Source organism: Petaurus breviceps, unplaced genomic scaffold, assembly GCF_028583685.1.
Source record: "Petaurus breviceps papuanus isolate PSGF00001 unplaced genomic scaffold, PetGlider_PUasm1.0 151, whole genome shotgun sequence".
NCBI lineage: Eukaryota > Metazoa > Chordata > Mammalia > Diprotodontia > Petauridae > Petaurus > Petaurus breviceps.
Genome location: NW_027185712.1, coordinates 27,243,188 through 27,267,109, shown reverse-complemented (window position 1 = coordinate 27,267,109; position 23,922 = coordinate 27,243,188). Strand labels below are relative to the sequence as shown.

The 23,922-nt window shown below is 37.7% G+C and overlaps 1 protein-coding gene across 1 annotated transcript in view; it reads right to left on the bottom strand.

Annotated features, from left to right (window-relative positions):
• Positions 1-1,346: 1,346 nt before the first annotated feature.
• The window catches only part of ADAMTS16 (ADAM metallopeptidase with thrombospondin type 1 motif 16), a 248,323-nt gene continuing 225,747 nt past the window's right edge, over positions 1,347-23,922 (bottom strand). The window contains exons 21-23 of the mRNA XM_069076863.1: positions 21,602-21,826; positions 4,285-4,432; positions 1,347-2,770 (exon numbers count right to left, since the gene is read on the bottom strand). Of these exons, the coding sequence (XP_068932964.1) occupies positions 2,655-2,770; positions 4,285-4,432; positions 21,602-21,826 (489 nt within the window). The 3' untranslated portion in view covers positions 1,347-2,654. The remainder of the gene's footprint in view (positions 2,771-4,284; positions 4,433-21,601; positions 21,827-23,922) is intronic.

Sequence of the window (23,922 nt, the reverse complement as noted above, 5' to 3'; positions counted from 1 at the left end):
AGAGAAATCCTTGCCAACATATTACAGACTCAGACCTAAATCCTGGGCATCTAGTTAGAAACCAGCTTCAAGAATGCAGGTAGAGGTGCATTGCCTTTGAGGACATCAACTAAAAAGAAAATTCAGCTCCCTATTTTTGTCTTCAAGTTAAACTTCTCAGAAAAAGTGAACAGGAAAACAAATAGAAGGTAGCCCAATACAATGTGCACACAGAAATCATGACACACACATAAAATAAGTCTACCATCCAGTGGCTCTTGAGAAGTCACCCACATCCTGTTTTAGAAAGACCTGAGCTTCTGAAGTCTGGATTTTTTTAAGCAGGTGTCTAGGTACTTTCTTGAAGAGTGTTGGGCCTGGAGTCAGGAAGACCTACATTCAAATCCAGCCTTCGTTATTTTCTAGTTATGTGACCCTGGGAAAGTAATTTAATCTCTCTCTGCCTCAATGTTCTCAACTATGAAATGGGGATAATAATAGCATCTGCCTCCCAAGGTTTTTGTGAGGATTGAATGAGCCAATCTTTGTAAAGCACCAGCTCGGCCTGGCACATAGCAGGTGATTAATAAGTATTTATTCCCTTCCTCTCCCCTAAAAAGGACAAAGTGATGTACCACTTAGCTGTCCTCATGCCCCAAGGGTCTCAGTGTCTTGAGCAAGCATAAGGAAGGCAGACTAGCAGAATGTATTTATACCTTTAGTTTTTTGGTTTTCTGCAGGATGGATACTCCACATGACACGTCATGGTACAGTCTTGCTTTGTATCACCAGTGGATTTGCCAGATTCCATCTGACGTGAACCAGGGAATCCTGAGATCTAGGGCAGCAGAAGTGTTGAGCTACTGAGACCTAGGTCTGCATTCTTAGGTTGTCTTTGAGGCCATATTAGATTAGGGGGCATGGGGCCTTTTTCATCATATTCATTCAATTGATTAGCTCTAACAGTCCTTTGGAACCTGGCACTATCTCCCGATACAATTTCTATCACAATTCCCCTTTTACTCCCCTTTCCTATCATACATATATGAGCAGCAGAGAGTCAGTATCAACTTTCTAGTTCAAAAGCAAACCAATTCAAGGATTATCTAGGAATTGGAAAGCAATGTGGTGTAGTGGAGAGAGTTTTGGACTTGGAGTCTGAAAGACCTGGCTATAAATCCTGCTGAAGATACTAGATATAAGACCTTCGGCAAGTCACTTAACCTCTACCTGCTTCTCCATCCTCATCTGTAAAAAATAAATTCGGGGAGGTGGAGGGGGAGCTCAGTGTCCTTTAAGGACTTTTCTAGCTCTAAATTTATGATCCTATTATCTTATGAAATGATGAAACAGTCCAGAGACAAACAATACAATAAAAAATTTATTATAAAATTTCAGAAAACATAAATATTCAGGTGCTCATTACAAATGTTGCTGCACCATAAGAACATTGACTTTAAGGCAGCACCAATACTGAAATGGAGTATGTTGGAAACAGGACGATGTGCAGCTTTTTCATTCGTGAAATGTTGGCATTCATTCTATATGGGTATTGCAAAAACAAACCAACCCCCAAAGTGCCATACATACAAAACATGGATTTCTAGTTTAGAAAATTGGTTATTTAGAAGACAACTATTTTAGTAGTACCATAATTTTTTTAATAAAGGACAGCAGGATTTGGGCATAACCAGACATTTAAAAAAAAAGATGATACAGAACAACCTTTCTTTATTTGTTTGTTTCTTTCTGTTACAGCAAAGCATAACGAAATAAGTTTAAATAGGAAGGTTCCTTTGTAAATAACCGATAGATATAAAAAATAAAACAGAAGAAAACTATTGTTTGGCTCATGAGTCTGAAAGGGAAGGAAGCACCTTTGGAGATATTTCATTTTTCCCCCTTTCCACATCTGGTGCATGAATCAAGACACGGCGTCCAGGTTCAAGTGCTTCAAGTATGTTGATGGAACTTTTGATATTGCTAGTGTATGAGGAAATATTCAGAAAGAGTAACAAACGACCCTAGTAGGGCCATCGTCTACTAGCAGCTGGGGAGGAGGGCTGCACGGGCCTGACAGCTTCTGGTCTTATAACATCTGCTGCCTTTTGAAAAGAAGACTAAAAGGATTTCCAAACTTAAGAGCTGGAAGGGACCACAGAGATGAGAGGGGGGAGGAACTGACTGTGCCTGGTGGTAGGTCATTTCAACTTGTCATCCTCTTCATGGATTTTTTTCTTTTCTTCAGAAAGCACCACATGTACTATAGCAAGTTCATCTAGGCCTAGTTTTTGGCCTTAATTTATTTGAGATTAAAAGAAAAACAACAGCAACAACATACTCCTTAACAAAGTTTTGTCCGTCCCCTTTAAAATAGGTTCCTTTTGCTAGTAGTACTAGTAGGTTTGACACCTGCCTGATACTGCAAAAGGTTACAGAAGGCTTCCATGTTTAAATTTTTCATAATGCCATTTGCACGTGTGTGTGTGTGTGTGTGTGTGTGTGTATGTGTGTATGTTCAGGCCCATTAAAAAATAACCCCAAAGTCAAAGAACCAAGCCTAGTCATTTTTTCGGATTTCTATCTTACTTGGGCACAGCCCAATTCAGATTGTGCAGCTCTTTTCTTGTGCTGAAAATACATATATTTTTCCCACCATGGGAATCAGTCTTAAATTACAAATTCGATTTTGAACAAGACCTACAGCACTGTTTGCCATAAAACTTGTGGTTGCACATTCCATGCTGGGGCACCAAGTAGCACCAGTTGAAGTAATCTTTACAGAAGGCATCTGAAAAAGAGGAGAAACCATCAATGGTCAATATCCCCATTAAATTGTAAGCTCCTTAGGGGCAGGGACTATTTTACTTATTTGTATCTTGAGAACTTAGTACAGTGCCTATCACATAGTAAGTGCTTAATAAATATTTATCATATTCTAGTATGGTATCTCCCATTATATGTTAGCTCCCTATATGCCACCATCCACCACAGTCAGCAAATAGATATTTTGGGCAAATACAAGATACTTAATCATTACTTTAAAGGGAGTCTTCAAATGATGTAGCTCAGATAACTTCAAAAAAGTAGGAGACCTTCCTTGGAAATTCTCCTGTAAAGCTTGGAACTTCTCCTTCTTTTTTTCCCCAAATAAACCAATCCACCCACTCATTAACCTAGACAATAGTTCCTCTGTTAACTGAATCTCACATTTTAGATCCTCCGATTTAGCCAAACCACTCACTGTCCTCTAGCTATATTTCTTCTTAGAAAATACTCAGCAGACAGCCCTCTGGTCTCTCTAAATATTTTAGATATTTGGGGGGTGTTTACACATGACTTTTAAAGTAGCACAATCTGGGCTGATACAGAAAGTAGAACTAAATATGCTAGGTTTTTGTCTAATTTAGGAAGCCTACATAGGGTTTATATCCTCATTTCTCTTATCCAGGTGTTCTGAATAGCTTTTTTATGTGAAACATTTCTCACAACTATTTTCTCTCTTGTAGCAGTATGGTGTTATTAAGAATAGGATATTTTCAGACAAGGAAACCAGAAGCCACTTGGATTGGTTTAAAGAAAATATGGAGGACTGTGGGGGTGGGGCAGGGTTGGGAATGAAAGAAAGCATAGGTCTTGATCCAGAGGTCTTCCACATGGGGCTACTCAGGATACCTACCCCAAAATGAAAACTTGTAAGTGCTACTTCTCACTGGATCTGTAACTACCAAGAATTAATTTAAAAATCTGCTTCCATTAACCTTAATATTCATATCCATCATTATTCATACATTTAGTCATATCATTCCTCAGCTCAAAATCTTCAGTGGCATCCTATATCCTACAGAGAAAAATAGTAATTCATCTAATTCATTACTATTTTGTATGGTTTCTCTCTAGACAAGACTACTTACTGTGGTTTTCTAGGTCGTGTCTTCCTGCTTAGCTGTTTCTTCTGTCTGAAATATTATCTCTTTCCTTGTTTATTTGTAAAATTTGTACCCTTTTTCATAGCCCAAATCAAATAATACCTACTCCTCCAAAGAACCCGGATCCCTGGTTGGTCACAACCTTGATATCTTCAGGCTTCACTTAGCCCTTTGCATTTCTTGCATTAAATTATGAATTATTTTGTTTCATAGCTATCCCCTCATTCAAATATAAACACCCAGGGGGTAGGGACATCAGTAGTTTTATCTAAACTTTGTGTTTTTCTTTATCATCTACCAGTAACATACTGCAGAGTAGAGACTTAATGTTTGTTGAATTGAATTTAAACATTGAAATACTGTCAGTCACATTTACCTTTCTTTTCTGGCATAGGACAGAAGTGGGTATTGCAGGCTAGGGAGCTGATAGGTTTTTGTTGTGGAAAGCATCCTGTGGCTGGCCGGCCACTTGCTAGACACTGGACCGATCGTGTTTGAACTCCACCTCCACAAGTTGCTGTGCACTGGAAACAATGACAAGAAAAATTTTAAAGAAGTGTGTGTGTGTGTGTGTGTGTGTGTTAGATTCTTCAACACTGAAAGGTTCATGCGTGGCAAGCTAGAGGCTGAAAAAGATACATTTAGAATGAGGAAGAAAGGCAAATGCCCAGCACTCACAACTAGGCTCAATGACCTGGGAGATTAAGGAGCCAGCCAGCCTTCCTTCCTTCCTTCATTTCTTCCTTCCCCTCTCTCCCTCCCTCCCACTGGAGTCAGAACTTAGGTTCAAATCTTGCCTCTAATGCTTAATATCTGTAATATTGAGCCAGTTGCTTAGCTTCCCTCTTCTTCAGTTTCCTAATCTGCAAACTGAGTGAATATAATTAGATGATTTCTGAAGTCCTTTCTAGTTCTAGAATAATGCTCTTATATTTACTGCTAACTGGGAGATTGACTTTCTTGTGATAAAGCAAAAATAATATACCCATATTTTCATATTTACTTTGGGAGTGTGTTAAAAGAAGAGAGAAAGAAGATCAATTTGAATTGAGAACTTGAAGTCTTTTAAAGTTAAGTAAAGAAAATTAGTCATTTTAAATTTATTAGCATATTTTCTATCTAAATTCCAACCAGATGCTGGAATGAAGATAATGTTTTTATATATGTAAGTGATGTAGTCCCCCCTTTTCACTCTCTACTTCCCTATGTCTTTCTTTCTCTCCCCAACTTTTTTCTTTGTTTCCTTTTCTTTTCTTTGATTGCCTTTTAAAATGCTTTAGCCTAAGAGGGTCCAAGACAGTACTGTAGGAATAACTCCTTTGTCACAAATGAAACTGCATACAGGTTAGGTTACTAAAGGCTGATTCATCTTTCTTGAGTCATTTTTTTAGAATTACCATGGGCTAAATCCTAAAGTAGATGAAGTTTGTTTTCGATTTCCCTTCTTTTCCCAACCCCCCCTCCCAAAAAAATAACATATCACCAAATTTATTTGTCCATTGAGGACTTCAGAATTATTTCTCTAGTATTTTCTTCCCCCTTTTTCAGGGAGTAGGACGATGTGTGAAAATGACAATAAATATAGAGGCAATTCATCTCCCACCAAAGGTTAAAGAGACAGTAAACAAAAACAAGGCATTATTATCCTCAAACTTTTGCTTCTAGGACAAGATGGAATTTATTAGTACTGTTCTTAATAACATTACATTATAAGTAAGTCCCACAATAAATTCATGATATCCTTCCGTAAGACTGAAACATCATGGGGCCAGTTTTCTATTTATAATATGAATAACATTGTTCCTATGAAAAAATGCAATATTTTGAAACAAACAATTAAAAATCTTAGATGGATATGCATGTATTTATGACATTGTAAAGGATTAATTACATCCTTATGAGCCACTAGGTGGCATAGTGTATAGAGTGCCAGGCCTGGAGTCAGGAAGACTCAATCTTCCTGACTTCAAATATGACCAAGATCCCTAGCTATGTGACCCTGGGCAAGTCACTTAACCAGTTTTCCCATCTATAAAATAAGCTGGAGAAGAAAATGGCCAACTACTCCAATAGACAGGCCAAGAAAACTCCAAATGGGGTGACAAAGAGTTGGACACAACTGGAAAAGAAATGAATGACAACAATTAGATTCTTTCCTAGTCAACTAAATTCATGTATCAACTTGTGGTTGAAATAAAAATGCTGAATATTGAGCATAATACTGTGGATCAAATTCTATAAAGTATCCAAGAGCACATAGCATATGTATTTATCTTATAAAATGAAAAGTCAATTAAACAAATAGGAATTTCTCAACTCATAGTTTCAGACACTGAAAGCAACTTCAGAGATTGTTTTGAAATGTAAAAAAAATCCCCAATAATTAGCCAAACTGACTCTATTTTAAAATCTTCTGTGATAGGGAATGAATAAGCTTCAGGTAATCCATTTTATTTTATTTTATTTTTGGAGAGCTATAATTATTAGGGCAGTTTTTCCCTCTTTAATTTCTGTCCATTTGTCCTAGATTTACCATGCAGAATAGGCCTAACTCCTTTTTTGACATGATGGTCCTTCAACTACTTGAAAAATTCTAGATCTCTAAACATGCACATTTCCTTCAATCAGTCCTCATATGCTGTGATTTCAAGTCCCTTCTATATACTGGTCACCTTTCTAGACATGTGCTAGCTTTTTAACATCTTCCATATTCATTCATTCATATATTAATTTTGAACATTCCACAGGTATCTATTGTCTCTTATAGACATAACACTGTTTAAAAAGAAGTCTATGAGAATTTCTTGCATAAAGATAAGATGTTAATACATGAAACGACTGAAGTTTCTTTGTTTTTATGCTGCATTTCAAGAGAAAATATAGACCTGAATTGATGGCAAAGAGGAATAGGGAGAACTTAAACTGAATGTGCTCTCTCACCAAAAATGTAATTTCAAAATATATGCATAGGTATAGAAAGTCTTGCAAAATGCTTTAGTAAATAATCTCTCTCTCTCTCTCTCTCTCTCTCTCTCTCTCTCTCTCTCTCTCTCTCTCTCTCTCTCTCTCTCTCTCTCTCCATCTATTCTCTTTCTGTCTGTCTCTTCCCTGAGAGGTCAAACATCTTACAGCAAAGTTCATGGTATAACTCTATAGCAGAAAACATCCAGGGAGTTCAGGATGATTTCAGAGTACTCACAGTTCAAAGGGTATGTGTCATCACCATGAAGAGAGGCTGGATAATGACCACCCACCCTCCTGCAAAACAAGTCATAGGGGTCAGTGGCAGGTGTAAGAAATAGTATTGCTTGGTAATGAACACTCATAGGGAATTCCCTCTCAATAGGGGCAGTAATTATATTTAGGTATTGAATAGAGATTTAGTAGCAAGTGATTACTGATGATTTTCAGATTTGCTAACTGAAACTCATTTGAAGCAAATTACTGAAATCTGAATGGGAGTGAAAATGGGTAGCACTCTAAGACTTTGCATGCCATCTTGATCCATGGTAGTATCTAACTGTAATGGGAATGCAAATTTGGAAGATCTTCCCTGCCCCTAGGCTAAAGTGCACCTGAAGCCTGGGGTGGGAGGCTTGTTTTTCAGTAGATACTTCTTGATTGGCCAGTGAGTCAATAAGGTTGTTACATTCTCTGAGCCAGGAGAAGGCTATATAAGCCCTGATGTGTAGCTTTGTTTTGGGGGCTCACTTTGAGAAGTGTTCTGTGATTTGATCTGTATTCTGAAAAGCCGTTGTCCAGAGCCCCCCCCCCGGCTTGGAAAAACCCAGATGTTGACTGGGTATGGATGTAATGGTTGGACAGTTTGGAAATCTGTCTACTTGATCTGTTTCTGTCTTGATAATTCTGCCTGTATATTCTGAAGTTCGGGGTGCTGACCTTTTTCCCCTGAACAAGGTAAACGATATATGTCTGACTGATTAAAATAAGCTTGTTAACCCATTTTGAGTTGCTTTCCTTTATCAAAGCAGATCCAAGAACCTGTATGGGTGGCAAACCCTGAGGATGCTTGGGGTGCTTGCTGCTACATTAACAAACTTGGGTTCTAACTTACATATGTGAATATTTGGGCTATTGACTAGTTTAATTAGTTATCCAGTAGGTATGACCTTGTGAAAGTGACCTGTAACACATTCTTATCAAGATGCTTCTTTCCTTTATGCAGAAGAAATCTGATGTCATGGAAGTTCTAAGGATTCATAGTAATCTCAAGCCTTGTCCAGGGTCCTGAAGGGGCTTGTCCATTACAGGTGTTTCCCATTTGTTTCTAAAACCAAACTGACTTATTGGGGGTATTCAATATTGTAGATAATGCAAGGTCATGTTGGATGTCCTAGAGTGATTCCAGGGCTAAACATAGCTATGCCCCAAATTAGACTATCCAAAATACTCCCCCACCTCACTCTTTATCCTAAAAAGACTCAAGAGCCTACTCTAGCTCCAAGTGCTGGATAGGTCAGAACTGAATTCAGATATCAAAGGAGACAACTAAATGACTCCCCAAGTCCCTCCTAGCTCTGATTACTCTTTAATGTCCTTTGTTGGATTATCATACATCTCAAGTTGCTTACTTGTGGGTACCCCAGGATGCTTTCCTGGGCCTCCTTTTCTTCTGTCCTAACTCTCTCTTACTTGGGAACCTCATCAGCTTCCGTTGGCTAAATTTATATCTCATATGCCTTCTAGATGCCTTCTAGATCTATATATGTAGCAACAGTCGTCTCTCGTCTGAGGTGCAGGACCATCACCAACAGCCTATTGGTCATTCCCAACTGAATGTCCAATTTTGAAATGTCCAAAACAAAACTTATTACCTTGTACTCCAATCTTACCTCTCTTCCAAACTTCCCTATTGCTGGCGAGGTTTCTACTGTTCTTTTAGTCACCAAGGTTGTCATTTCTCAGCGTTATCCCTGAGTCTTTATTTTCCCTTAGTTCACCAAATGTTCTCACTTCTACCTCTACAACAACACTCTCACCTGTCCCCTTTTCTTTTCCCACACAGCTTCCACTCTGTTTCAGTCCTGCATCACTTTTCCCTTGTACTGCTGCAGTTGGAAAGCTAGGTGGCTAGGCCTGAAGCCAGGAAGATTCATCCTCCTGAGTAAAAATCTGGCCTCAGTCTCTTACTAGTTATGTGACCCTGGGCAAGTCACTCAACCCTATTTGCCTCAGTTTTCTCATCTGTAAAATGAGCTCAAGAAGAAAATGGCAAACCACCCCAGTATCTTTGCCAAGAAAACCCCCAATGGGGTCATGAAGAGGCAGATGTGACTGAAATGACTCAACAACACTGCAGTAGCCTTTTACTCGGTCTCTCTACTTTAAGATGCTCCCCTCTATAATAATCCCCCTTTCATGCTATTGCCAAATTATTTTTCCTTATGTGTATGTCTGACCATGTCACTACCATACTCATTGAACTTCATTGGGTCCCTATCATCTTAAGCACCAAATATGTTTGGAATTTAAAATTCTTTGCTATCAATCAATCAAGCATTTATTAAGCACTTTGCTAGGCACTAGAGATATAAGTATAAAGAATTAAACAATATCTACTTACAATGAGCTTATGCTACCTAACTCTAATATACCTTTTCAGTCTGTTACAAATTCCTGACCTTCCCATACTCTACAATCCAGTCAATCTAAGCTTTCTTATTTTTCTTCATAAATGGAACTTAATTCTTGATCTCCGTGCCCTCCCCACCTCTTAGAATTCCTAGTTTCCTATGAGACTTAGGTCAAACTCTTCCTCGTGAATCTTTTCTTGATTCTAACTAACTGCTGGTCCTTTCTCCCTCTCTAACCATCTTGTATGTATTTTGTGTGTGCCCACAGAAGCACCAATTTTCTCATTCATAGATGTACGTTCCTTGATGGCAGAAGCTGTTTTCCTGTTTTCTTTGCATTCCAAGTGACTAGCATAGTGCCTGGCATATAGGAGGAACTTCAATAAATGCTTGCTGTGAATGCTTGATTGATCCTCCACACTACCTTGGCAATGAGGGGTTTGGAGGGTCCACTACTCCATAGAATTTTAGGAGAATTGTTTTGATACATAAATTTCCTCCATAGAGATTATTTTTGTGCTTTTCCTAAACACCTCTACTCTTCTTATTATGTGCTTTGGAAATGGTGAAAATGACAATCTCAATGAAAGGTAATACCTATGTGAATTAACCATGCACTTATGGATATGAGCACTCAGTGGAACAATCCATGACAACTCAAAGAACAGAGAAAGCTAGAAATGCACCAAGAAAGGAAAGAAGGCACTTAGCAATCAGGGGATCCAAAAAGGAAACCTATAAACAGTCTAGCCAGAATTATGTAAATTATTTTAAGATAATAGGACCTGCTCCAAAAATGATAAAAATGTAAGCAATTAAAACAGTACTGCAAAAAGATAGCAAGTTTGAGTTTTCTTTTGGATAGCTTGATACACAATGGTGAAATAAAACCTTTAAAACAGAAGGAATAAAAATGGTATGAAAATTAGGTTATGGTATATGGGTAACACAACTTGCCAAAAATTACAGGAACATTCTTCAGCTAGAATCCCATAGTACTGAGTGACCTTGAGTAAGGCTCCAGGCTCTATTCCTGAGACCTTAGCTAAGGGGCAATAAACTCTGCCTTCCATTGTTTCCTCTACTTTCCCTGCCCCAGATGGGGCTCTTAATCTAGGAATTCAAAAATCCTTCCCCTTCTGACTGAGTGACAAACACAAGATCACATAAGCCATTCCCTTCTGTGTGGGGAGTGAGAATGAAAAATAGAAAGGATGTCTGTAAACTGACAAGCTGAGAGCGTTTTTATTTTTCCTCTTTGGGCTGAAGGATAGTTAGGCCCACTGGATATTAAAATCAGGCACCTTGGGGTTTCAGCTGATAAGCATGGTATGCCTCTAATGCTTCTGCTAGGTTTTTCTTTCCCCTCCCCTATTGCCTTTCTAACAAAGCTCAGCAAAATTCCTTAGTAAGTTAGTCTTAAAATATGACCATAAGCAACCAGAGAAAATTAATTGTGTGGGCATGTGAATGCTTAATTTCCAAATTATCAGGGTCAAATACAATTGATACAGCTGTTTTCTATCAAATATTTCTTATTATTCTGGTCTAAAATATAATTCTGAAGAGAGAGACAGAGAGAGAGACAGACAGAGAGAGAGAGAGAGAGAGAGAGAGAGACATTCTTTGCAAGAATGTTTTAGACATTCTTCAAGGTCATACTTTGTTCATTGGCATCCTAGATTATGCTAAGTTACAGTATCACTGAAAGCATTTCCTTAAAACCCCCCCTCACTCATTAAAAAAACTCCAATTTTATAAAAATTCAAATTTTTTCACTTGGTTGATAGATTTAATATTTTAGTTGGAAACTCTGAAAGTATTGTGTTCTTCAAATTGATCAAGATGGAAGGTAATGTGCCCTAGTGGTTAATGAACAGGCCTTGTAGTTAGGAAGACCCAGGTTCAAGTCTAGCCTCTGAAACATATAAACTGTGTAATCTGGGACAAGTCATTTAACTCCTCAGGGCTGGGGCAAGTCTCTAAGGTTCTGAGTGAGTTGCACATATCCATCCACAGAAGTTTTCACACTAGGAGTTTCCCCAAAACATGAAATCACAGGTACCAGTTCCCTGAAACCCTCCTCCCACATGCACATACATTTAAGTAGGGGTGAGGGAGAATCAAGATTAAAATAGCAGTAGGACAAGGAGCTAAATAAAATCTTGAAAAGATTAATTCCAATTTCATACATGAAAAGATTCATGACTTCAATGCCCTAACTTCTACTGAGATTTAAAAAAAAAATTAAGTTGTTTAATACTATTATTTTCTTAGTTTATCAATGTCTTAAGCAGATGGTAAAAAATTTAATGCTAGAGTTCTAGATATATTTCCTAAATTCTTCTTTTTATTTCCAGGTTTGTTTGTTTGTTTGTTTGAATGCAAGACTTAGCTGGAGTCTTTCAACTCTTTCTTTTATTCCAAAGGTTCACTGATTCAAAAGTAACCAGGGCTCCCTTGACTAGAAACAGACTTTCGAACTACACTGGAGAAACCACTGGGGGTAGTATTGCTAAAAGCATTTTAAATGTGGTCTTCTCTATGAGTATGACTATAGAACAAAAATAATTTAGGTAATTTGGTCAAACTCCCCTTGCTTGGACTTTAGTCTATATATTGCCCTTATTACCTAGACAACAGCACAATTAATTTACTTTGACCTGTGCATGACCATTTAAAAACAATGTTAAAAATGAAAGAAGAGGGTTAAATCTGACAAATATAAAAATCTTAACAAATGAGCTAATATTAGCATTTGATATACATTCCACAATACAATGTCCCCCACCCCCTTGTTTTAAGCTTAGTTGGCTTTTTTCTACCCAGAACCATTTTTTTTCTGTATCTACTACAAACTTATTTAATCTCTTGAGGGTCTATTTGGCAAGGTTTATTTATAAGGAATTGTCATGAAATAGAATTTCTGGTGCTTCCAAATTTTAGGTTCCTGTTGTAGCCGTGCTCTGTTGCAGAAGTTGTAGCCTTGGACTGAATATATCGATTTGCATCTGCTATGAGGTGGACCCCGACTTTACTTGGGTCCAATTTAGTGACTACTGGTGAATGGTGGTGAGATTTGTCTGTACTCCAAAGGGCCTCCCTTGCAACAATTCTTCTCCAGCTACTGGGATCTTTTGGTACATTAGCAGAGTTTTCAGTTTGCTCCAAAGAGCTTTTCTCAGTGTTTAGTTCAACACTGCTCCGCTCATTTCTTGCAGGGCTGAAATAGTTTTCTGTTAGAACCCGAGAGACTACTTTCCAAGACTTCATATAATCAGAGAAATTAGAAGTGGAAAAAGCCCAATATATTATCCAGGACATGATTCCTCCCTGTGGTTCAGCAATTAGTGTCTTTTTTGCAATCTCATTTTAAATGACCTTGCTGATGCTAACTGAGCTTCCTTCACTTACCTGGGGAGTCTATTTTCCTGATATTCACTCAACCAAGTAACATCTGCTCATTTCATTAACCCAACTCCCAACTCATCTAATTCAAGATATTTAGTACAACCAGTTTGCCAAACACTAAAAAACTGAAAAAAAACCTATCATATATCATTTCTCTTTTATGCTCCCTTTCAGTAGCAATTTGCATGAAATTATAATGATTATGAACCCATATTTATCTTGGTTAAATGAAATAGATCATCATGCATAGTTGCAGGTAGAAAGAAAAAAGGGAGTATTTTGAGTACATGAATGTATTATCTAGGCAAATGGATTGAAAAGTGAATATTCAAGTTACAGAATAGAAATGGTCATTTTCTTTTATTATGCCAGTGGGCCTCACAAGGAGATAAATAGGTGGTGTGTTAGATAGATTTCTGGGCCTGGAGTCAGGAAGACCCAAGTTCAAATCCAGCCATAGACATTTAATAGCTTTGTGAAACTGGGCAAGCCATTTGAGCCTTTGCTTTAGCTTCCTCATCTGTAAACTGGGGATAATAATACCTACTAACCAGGGTTGTTTTAAGGATGAACTGAGATAATATTTGTAAGGCTTTTCAAACTTTAAAGCATTATGTAAATGCTATTATTATAACTTTAGTGTTGCTACCAAGTGTTTTTTAGTTACCAATGTCTCTAACTTAGAACGATCATCTGTGCTTACCTTGTTCCAAGAAAATACTTAGTCTGCTATTCTAAAAGGGTGAATAAAATGTTTTCTAGAGAATCTACTGATTTCCCTCACACATATAATTTAAGCCCCTTTTTTACCTTTCCCTTCTTTCAATAATATGGCACGATCCTCTAGCTTTCGTGCCCTAATCACTGTTTTCCCCACTAAAGTCTTTTGACTAATGCCTCCATTTGATACCTTTAAAAGCATCACAGGTTGAAGATCTTAGTAAATTCTTTCATTTTCCTGTAGCCATGGTCCCTGTTGCATTTTCTTTTTTTCCCATTTTCCTACTGATCAGATGTTCTTTGCCTAAGCTTGCAGTGGGGATTCACAAATCCTCAAAACCTTATGCAGAGCAAACAATTTCATGACTATAAACCTTGGTCTTATTGGGATACTAGGACTATTGATTCCAATCCTCTAGCTCTGCTTCCATTCACCAGGCTTACTGTCCTCAGTGCCACTCATCAACACCCCAAGGTCAGTATGGCATTTCCTGTTCTCCTCTTAGTCACTCAGAATTCTCTTAACAACAGAATTGAGAGCTGATACAGTGCTGTGCTACTGGAGTCAGGTGACAAGGAAGAATTTGTCATAATTACAAAGAGGTTAGTTTTTTAGGGTACACAGGCAACCAGTACAGTGGAAAACCAAATGGCTCATCCACTACATGGTTCTTTCCGATGCAAATCTAGAAGATTACTGACTGAACTTGTGCATAGTCATGGTGAAGAATGTCTGGAATGATACATTGCTCCTCACACTGCTCAGACTGTGATTTCACACCCCTGTTTTCGTCATGCTGATTCATTCAGACAATCCAACAGGTGTTTGCACTTAACCAGTCATACCCAAACCAAATTAGCATGTGAACCATCTGAATCTCTGCCCACATGATTTAAGTTAGTCCTAACTCAGGGGTCCCCCACTGAAAGAGATGATGAATAAAGTTCTTAAGTCAATAGAAATCTCATGAACCAAATAAGAGAAATGGATATTTTTAAACTGTTACAAGAATAAGCCTCTTGAGTGCAAAGGGCTAGTGGGCAGACAGCCATTACATCTTGACAATTTTCCACAGCCCTGGAAAGCTGACTATTGCACAAAAGTGCTTATGGCATACATATCACTTTGGATTCTTTTATCACAATAATTTATGATCTTGAAGAACTATAAAACACCCGGTAAATGAATGGTACTTGCCAGAAAGCTTATAGTCCCCATATGATAAAAATGACTTATCAGACAACTGATTGAGTATTTTTAGTCTTTTGAAAGCTGTGAAGATATATTTTCCTTTTTTTTGCTCAAAATGTCAAGAATGGTTTAAATTAAATACAAATAAGACTTTTTTTTCTCTTTATAAATTCCCCTAAAGTCTCTTCATAAGTTTCTTCTGGGAAGTAATGAATATTCTAATACAAGACAGTGTGGTAACCCCAGTTTGTTAGCCTTAATGTCTTAGCTGGTAGATACTGTTAGCAGTTATGTTGCACACAAAAAGGAGGCCAAATCCAGGAAACTACACAGAGAAAGTTCCTACCCATTTGGTGCTCTTTGTCTAGCATAAGAAAATGTTTGCAAGGAATGAAGGCTCTAATTTCCCCTCCCCAATCAGATTGTGTCAGAAAGATGGTATGATTCAGGTGTATCTCATACCTCTTAATGAAAAATACACAGCAACTTTATGAGTGTCTCAAAGATGAACTTGGAAGGTATTTATAGGCATTCTATACAATTATTCAATAGCAGGATTTTTGTTTTCTTTCATGGATTTATAAAATGCCTTTCCTCTAAACCACTTACAGATTAGATCAAGAGACTTTGGCAGATAAAAAAGAGGCACACATCACAATGACATTACCACTGGTTAGCTGGGTTTTTTTTTTATAAATGTGTCAACATATTACCAAACCTATGCAGGTAGATTTTTCCAAAGATGGAATGAAATAAAGGTATGGTTTAGAATGAAATAAAGATATGATTCTGAAAATATTTGGAAATTATGAGTTCTTCATGGTCCAATAATTTTAGAAAATATGAATGAGTTTGAGAGTTACTGACAGTGTTGAAGGGACAATTCCATTTATACAGTTTCTTTTAAAATAATCTTAGTATTTGTGATGAGTTATGGTTCAGTTAAAAACTTAATCTCTGAGTTTGTGGAGTCTAGCAATTCACTCTCATTTTTCCTTCTTTTTTGTTTTACTTGAATCTTTGATTAATCAGTAGGACATATGAACAGTAGATTTGGATAAGAATTGCTGGTTCATGATACCTTTCTTCTATCAAAGGAATAGGGAGTAGGAAGTGGAGTGAGTGGAATGAAAGAGAGCGAAACCACCTCTTCCATCCTCCCCAAAGCATGGAAAGATAGCTGCTGAGGAAAGTGACTCCATTTATCAGCTGAGCTGGGTAAATCAGCTCTACCCCTTTATCTCATCCATGTGGCAGGAAGAGAAAAAGAAAAGTAGGTACAGTGGATGGCTCAAAAAAGATCACTTTCCTGGAATTTTTACTTTCCTGTTCAACAAGCAACAACCATTCTGTTACCTCTCCAAAGATGACTGGGCAGGCTTAGATTATTTCCTATATGGAAAAATCTTACTGAGGTGGAATTTCAATGCTTACAAACTATTAAATCCTTAATAAAAATTCAACCCAAGTGAAAATCAGTTACTAGTTTTCATAGTGTATGTGATGTGGCTCCCTGACCGGGAAGTGAACCATGGACAACTATTTATTAGCTTGTTAAACCACATTCCAGCCACTTTTTGTGTTTTTTCCCCCTCTTCTCCAATCAGATAAACATGCTCAATAGAGTACTCTGGATTAAAAAAAATAAAATTATGTTGGTATAGTGTCTATACCCTAAAGCAGAAATTTGAAATGAGGATTTTACTTGTAAATAATTAATATGACTTCATATATATATGTATAGACATACATATATTTATACATATGTACACACATGTCATGTATATATGGAGATAATGAGTATGTATTAGACATTTCTGGAAAGGATGATCCCAGCAATAATTGAAATCCATCTGTGGGGAACTTTTCAGAGAGGATGAATTCCCTATAGAGAATGAGAAGTGAGTTCTCATGAGTTTATCTGGTTTGATTTGCTTCTTTGTATAGAGTGAAGACTAAAGGAAACCCCCCTCCCTTATTCCCAGTTTCTACTGTGTTTCTAATTTCAGGTCAAGTGGAGAATGAATCTGGTCCTGCTGGGAGTTCTGATTTCAGTCTATGCACAGTAACTGACAGGGCTGGCATCTGGGGACAAAGAGTTACTGAAAGGGTAGAGGGGATAGCAAACTTCCTGGCAACACCATATGCTGTAGTAGAAGGAATCCTAGTCTATGTAGATTCTCCCCAGTTCTTCCACTTGCTGGATGGATGAATTTGGGAAAGCCATTGATCCAGGTTTTCTGTTCCTTAGTTTCCTCACCTGTAAATTGAGGGTGCTAACCTGGATGATCTCCAAAGTCACATTTGGCTCTGACATATGGCTTCTTTCCTGATATGATCATGGTCTCTTTTCTCACTGTGCTCAGGAATTGACCCTTGGGATATAGCACAGATGCATATGATGAGATATTCTCCCCTTTCACGTAGTAGGAGGCATAGCTGCATAGCACATGGTGGTGGGAGGACTTTGGCATGATGTTAAGTATAACTAGCATCATGAGAGAATGATCACCAAAGTTTAAAAAGAAAAAAAATGGTCCTTAGTGAACATCTAGTTCAATCCTCTCAGTCTGAAGATGAGAAAATTGAGATTCAGAAAGGTGAATGGATTTGCATGTGGTCACATGGATGATTAGTGGCAAAGTCAGGACTAAAGCACTACCTCCTGATCCATATATAAGCGCTGTTTCTGCCATTAGATGTACTACTACAGTGTTTGGAGAAGGGCAAATCTCAGTGTTAGACTTCTATTATGTTCCTTTGGAAAAAAATGGGGTCCTTCCTAGAATGGGAGAAAACATGCCCAGATATTCTTTGGAATAGACTGACTTTGGAAAGTGAAGACTCCAACTTGTATATTAATATAGGAAAATGTTTTACCATTTAGTTAAATATTCCCAATCTCTTAGGTGACATTATTGGAAGTCACTAGAGTCATTAGAATTTATAGTAGGAATGGTGTTCCAAGTAAGTCTAGTTCAACCCTTCCTTGAAGCATAAATTCCTTCTACCAACATCTCCAACAAGTGGGCATGCAGCCTCTGAATGCTTACAGGGTAGGGAACTCACTACCTTGATAGTCAGCATATCAAATTTGTTGGGTGACCTTGGGTTTTAGGATGTTCTTCCTTATTTTGATCAAAACTTGATCACTTATAATTTCAATCTATCATGTTTTAAAGATTCTCTTATTAAAATGCAAATAGTCTTTGACAATTCATTATATTGTTATCAATCTATAATACCTCTGTATAGATGAATTATCAGCTAAGTGGCTGACATCTGAAAGTAAAAAAAAGAGGGCTCCAAGAGAATCTGGAAAAAAAAGAATGCAATTGTGTGTGTGTGTGTGTGTGTGTGTGTGTGTGTGTGAGAGAGAGAGAGAGAGAGAGAGAGAGAGAGAGAGAGAGAGAGAGAGAGAGAGAGAGAATTTCAGAGAGGGATAGGTTTTTGAATAAGGTAAGATAGGCTTGAATGGAGTATCACAAAGAGACATCTTGAATAGGGAGGAAGAAACATGAAAGCAAAAATACTCTAAAAATAGGTAGGAGAATCACTAAAAGAACAATTTTGTCTCCATCATGATGTTGCCTATGGTTGTATATGCCCATTCATTTTGGGGAGAATATTCATCCAAACTATTGGCTATTACTAACTTCCTGGCTCACATGTTCTGAAAAAAAGAGTTAAAGTTATAAGAGTCAAAGTTTCTGTCTCAGAATGAGTCAGAGTTGGGTTGAAGTTTGACCTCTGACGCAAACTGGCTGTATGACACTGTGCAAGCTGCCTAACATCTCAGTGTCCTAAGCAAATATTTCATACTATAAATTACAAAATAGTGACCAATCTGCATTGGTAGAGGGAATTTTCCCACAACGATTTCTATCACAAACGAAATCTGTAGGTCAAACCATGCTTACTGACTCAACTCAGAGTCAGCTAGATAGCATAATGCTTATAGCAGTAGACCTGGAGTGAGGAGAACCTGAGCTCCAATTTGGCCTCAAACACTTACTAGCTGCATTACTGTGTCCAAGTCACTTAACTTCTGCCTTAGTTAAGTGACTTAGTAGTCACTTAACTTCACTTAGTTTCCTCAACTGTAAAATAAGAATAATAATAGCACCTACCTCCTAGGGTTGTTGTGAAGATCAAATGAGACAATATTAGTAAAATACATAGTCTAGTGCCTGCCAAATAGTATATGCTTAATAAATGTTTGTTTCCTTCCTTCTGACCCTACTAAAATGTCAGTAAGAAACTTCTAATGATCTATAATTTCAATGATATAGAGTGTTCCAGGTAATTAAACTCCTCATACTAATGAAGATCTATGCCTTCTCTGTAATTTCTAGCCTTAGAGAGTTGCCTGGGGGCCCTGGGAGGGAAAGTGATTTGCCAAGGGTTACACAACCAATATATGTCAGAGGCTGCAGTTGAACCCAAATCTTCCAGATTCCCAGAGTAGCTCTCTATCTATTATGCTATTCTGCCCCTTTAAAAGCCAATCAATCTTGATAGATATGGATTAAGTTATACAGACTGTTATCACTCCTCTAAAACAAAACTCCATATCCTATAGGTATATTTAGAAAATCATAGCTACGTGATCAGAGAAGTGCTATCTTAGAATATTGGCAGATGAATTCTGTTTGATATCTAGTGGGTATAAGAGGGGCTGAATGTGGACTTGTTGAATGGCAAGTTGGATGGATCTCATTGGATCAAATTGTAAAATCTAGGCCATCCTGGTTGGAAGTACATTTTACATTCTGCCCTATAGTTCAATAACTAAAAGGTTTGAGAGGAATCTGTTTTAATTGAACTGATGCCAAATGGACGGGGACTTGATTTTGAATTCAGTCAATATCTGTACCAATCTTCCTTTTAATATGAGTGCCAGTCTCCATTCATTACAGAAGGTGGGATGGGACACTTGCACTTCTTCCCATTATATTTTGGAGAAGTTTTTAGAATATCTGACTTTACAAAGGATCCATTTAATGAACAATATACCTAAACAAAGGCAACGATGAGTTATGCAATAAAAGAGACTGATGACTAAGAATAGCATAATTGTTAGTGACCTCTTTTTTATCTTCTAAAAATTTTAACTTCTAAAAAAATACCCCTTCACTTCCCAAGTTGCACAAATCTAGACCTGCTTCACTCTGCTGCCTAAAGGATATACATATGCATGTAAATATTTGATGGTTCATATATTTTCACTAGAAAATTAGATCTTGTATATACTATTACTTTCCAAAAAACCTGTATTATGTATAACAGGGACTGGGTATCAGTTACGGAATTCAACTGATGGGAAAATAATATAAATTGAACAAGAGAAATAAATTATTTGAGAATATTCCCTGAAAACAAATGCATGGGGCTTAAAAACAACCCTTAATTTTAGGAGAGTTGGGCTATGATAGCCTTCAGATTTTCATAGAAGAGTTAATTTGATTTGGCATATCCTTTGGCTTTTATTTAAGTCTATCTTGTTTTGTTAATGGGTCACACAATATTTACAGAAGGGGAAAAGACATGGGTAGACAACTAACTTTTGCTGTCTTGAAAGACTGATATAGTCAGTTGTCTTTGGAATTGAGGACAACAAAGATCAAGGAAATTGAAATTTCTGATTTTCCCTTTGTCCTCAAGAGTCAGGGGGTGACCTGAACTGATAGGAGATTCCTATATTCCTTAAGTTAGCTGAGGAAATAGAAATCCCTGACATAATGGGGAAAGTGGTTATTTCTTCTTAAGACCAATACTCGCTGAACTGCTTGTGTGGGAGAATTAGAAGGATGCTACAAGATTAAAGAATTTAAGAGTGAATGGAGTAATTGATTCAAGAAAGGACCCAACCACAGTAACAGCTATGTGTAAGCAGATAAGACAGTCAATGATATGAAGGCATTATATTTTATCCAGAATTTTAAAAAATACTGCTTGCACACTGAATCTTCCTCTCTATGACATACTCTTTCCATATCTTCTTCCCTCTGTTCCCAGAGAAATGGAAGGTAAAGAAATTTAGGTTGTAGAAAAAGGCAAGGCAATTGAGGAGATAGCAAAAAGCAATTAAAATGAAAGAAAAAGGAAGAGAAGAGAAATGAAGTAAAATGAAGGGGAAGAAGGAGAGAACAAGATGTGAGGGCTATAATCAGGGCTATATTTTGTGCTTCTAGGAAAGGGACATATTGAAATGTAAACTACTGACACAAAGACCATACATGAACATTTTGCTATTATTTTGTATGTTTGTTTAAAAAGAAAAAAATAGGATTGTGAAAAGAGGGAGCGAATAGGTAGGGGACAAAATACTATGCACAGAAGATGAACTTCATTGGTTTTCCCAGCTAAAAGCTGGGCCTCTACTTAACTGTACATAAACAAGTCACATGATATCCTATGTATCTTTGGACTTGTGAAATGCCCTTCTAGATCAATCTACCATCAACTTTAATCCACTTCTTCATTCTGGAGTTGTTTGTCTTCATATGTATTCTATGGGGAATTCTTCTACAATCTCACCCATAGAATTAAATCTTCCTGTATGTGATGAGTGGGTGATAATTCTGAGCAAAGGACACAAACATGCTAAAAGACACACACACATTCATACCTCTAAAATAAATGTAATAAAGCAGGTTAATAGGACATCGGGGACTGAAACTCTGAGGAAACATCACTGTTTAAACTTCACCACCAAACAGCAGAGCCATAAATTTTGCTTACTAAGCCTCTGAGAATTTAAAACTGTCAAGTACCTGAGACCAGGGAGAAGAGTACCAAGTGCCCCTAGTATGCCTCACTGCAGAGTACACTGGTTGCTTGGGACATGAAAACAGTGTGCATTCTCTTTCCAAGTCCAGGTTTGGCTTTGGCAAATGTAAGCATTTCTTTGAGGCCAGCTCTCTGTATTTTCCAGAAACATATTTTTCTGCACATTTTAACAACCTCTTCTGTATTCCTCTTTCACAAGTTACAGAACACTAAAAGAAAAAATAAAAGGAAACAAATAAGAGGATTAAAATAATTCCACTGAAGTAAAAATTTTAGAACAAAATTCAATGTGGAGGTTAAAATGTGATACAATTATCACGAGTTTTAACATAAATACAACAAAACTCAGTTGACTCCAGATTTAATTGTTTTAACCAAATATAGTGATTATTTTTTAAAAAAGGATTTTGGCACATACTGGCTTTCAGTACCAGGTGATACGTGTTGGCAGACCAGAGCTGCATAGGCAGAGCCGTCTTGAAACACAGGACTCAATGAGCATACAAAGTGACATTGTGGCTGCTGGCTTGGTGGAACCCATCCAAGACTCATTGAATTCCTGTGTTTTCTCATCCTTTGCTTGGTTAGTTGGTTATGTATGTTCCTGGCTGTTTCTTGCTTGGCACTTGCCATCCCGGTTTCCCCTCCTGATTGGTTATGGATGATCTCCTGCTTAAATAATACAACTTCTGCTTGGTGAGTACTCCCCCTGTGCTCTTTTTCAGTACTTTTTTTTTCACCCCTACAACTATGAACTGATTTTGTGGCCAAGACTAGGCCTCATAATGCTCTTTATCCCACCTTACCACAAGGCCAGTAAGGCCAACTGGGCTGGGTCAATGTGACAGAGATCACCAACATAGTAAAGAGGCTAAAGAGTGGAAGCAGGAGAAGAGAAGAAAGAAATAATGCCTGGGAGTGAGACCAGATGGCATCTCCCCAGTAGATGCTCTCATGTTGTACTGGAACTTATTCGAGGCTTCATTGAAAGAAAAATATGGAGCCAATTGGCATACTCCACTGTTTGATTTAAAAGTCCATGTGCTCTACCAGGCTTCACACTGGGGCTGCTGTCCTAGAAAGCCAAATGCTCTGCTAGTGCATATACCCCTGAAAGCAAAGCACTTAGCTACCTTATGCTTCCCTAAGAGGAGAAGGTAAATAGTTTCAATTCCATGAGATCACATGACTCACATGAGACTGACTTCCAGATAAAACCAGAAACATTTTTTTAAATTTTTTTTTAATTTTTTTAAGCAATCAGGGTTAAGTCACTTGCTCAAGGTTACACGGCCAGGTGTTTCTGGGTGGGTGCTAAGTGTCTGAGCCTGGATTCGATCCCCAGGTCATCCTGACACTGGAGCCAGTGCTCTTACTCGCTGTGCTACCTGGCCGCCCCCAAAAAAGAAATATTTTAAAAGGGGCTAGGGTGGAGAAACATGGCTATTGCCATGGGCCAAGTGTCCTATGGGGTTAGATCTTATAGCTCAAACAGTGGCTTTGACACTAGGGAAAAATGATTATACTGCACAGTAAGCTCAAAAATATCTAGGGAAACCTCCCATAGGGTCCCCAAGTGGGTGATACCAACCCCTGGGGCACTGGAACAGTCCGGGGGAACAGTAGGAGCCTCAGGTGCAGCTGGAGGGGCATTGGATAAAAATAAGGGAGCAGTGGAAGCATAAGGAAAGAAGAAAAGAGCAGAAAATTTTGAAAAACAGCTCTTACACATTTCATTTGTTGTGTAATAACATATTTAAACTCAGTGATAATTATTTTCCAAATAAATAGGCAAAATGCAAGTTATAAATGATCAGTGGTCAAGTCTGCTGACAGGTCTTAACAAGCAAGTGTTGGCAGGTGAGCATGTCCCACGTTGTAGGGAAGTCAAGAATGTATCAGCAGGAATATGTGTGGGTAATGATTTGCTTACAATATGATAATATACAATTATATGATTTATTGTGTCATCAAAATTTCAATGCAATCCCCCCCACACAAATTTACAATAAATTTTTAAGATGCATCATTTAAAAATATTTGAATAGATTTGTGAAGTGATGAAAATTAAAAAAAAAATTAAAGGGTTAAGGAAAATAGATTTGTGGGGAGCATTGAGTAACTTTTTTTTAAAGGGGGCAGTATGTCAAATAAGTTTGGGAACTCTTCTCTAGACTGACCATTGCTCAGTTCTTCTTTATACTAGTCTTTTTCCAACTAGGGACTGGAGAATTGACAATAAAGGTAGAAATATCCAAGTCCTTGTTTGTGGCCCAGGTAACTGAAAGCTGTATCATTGGGGTGA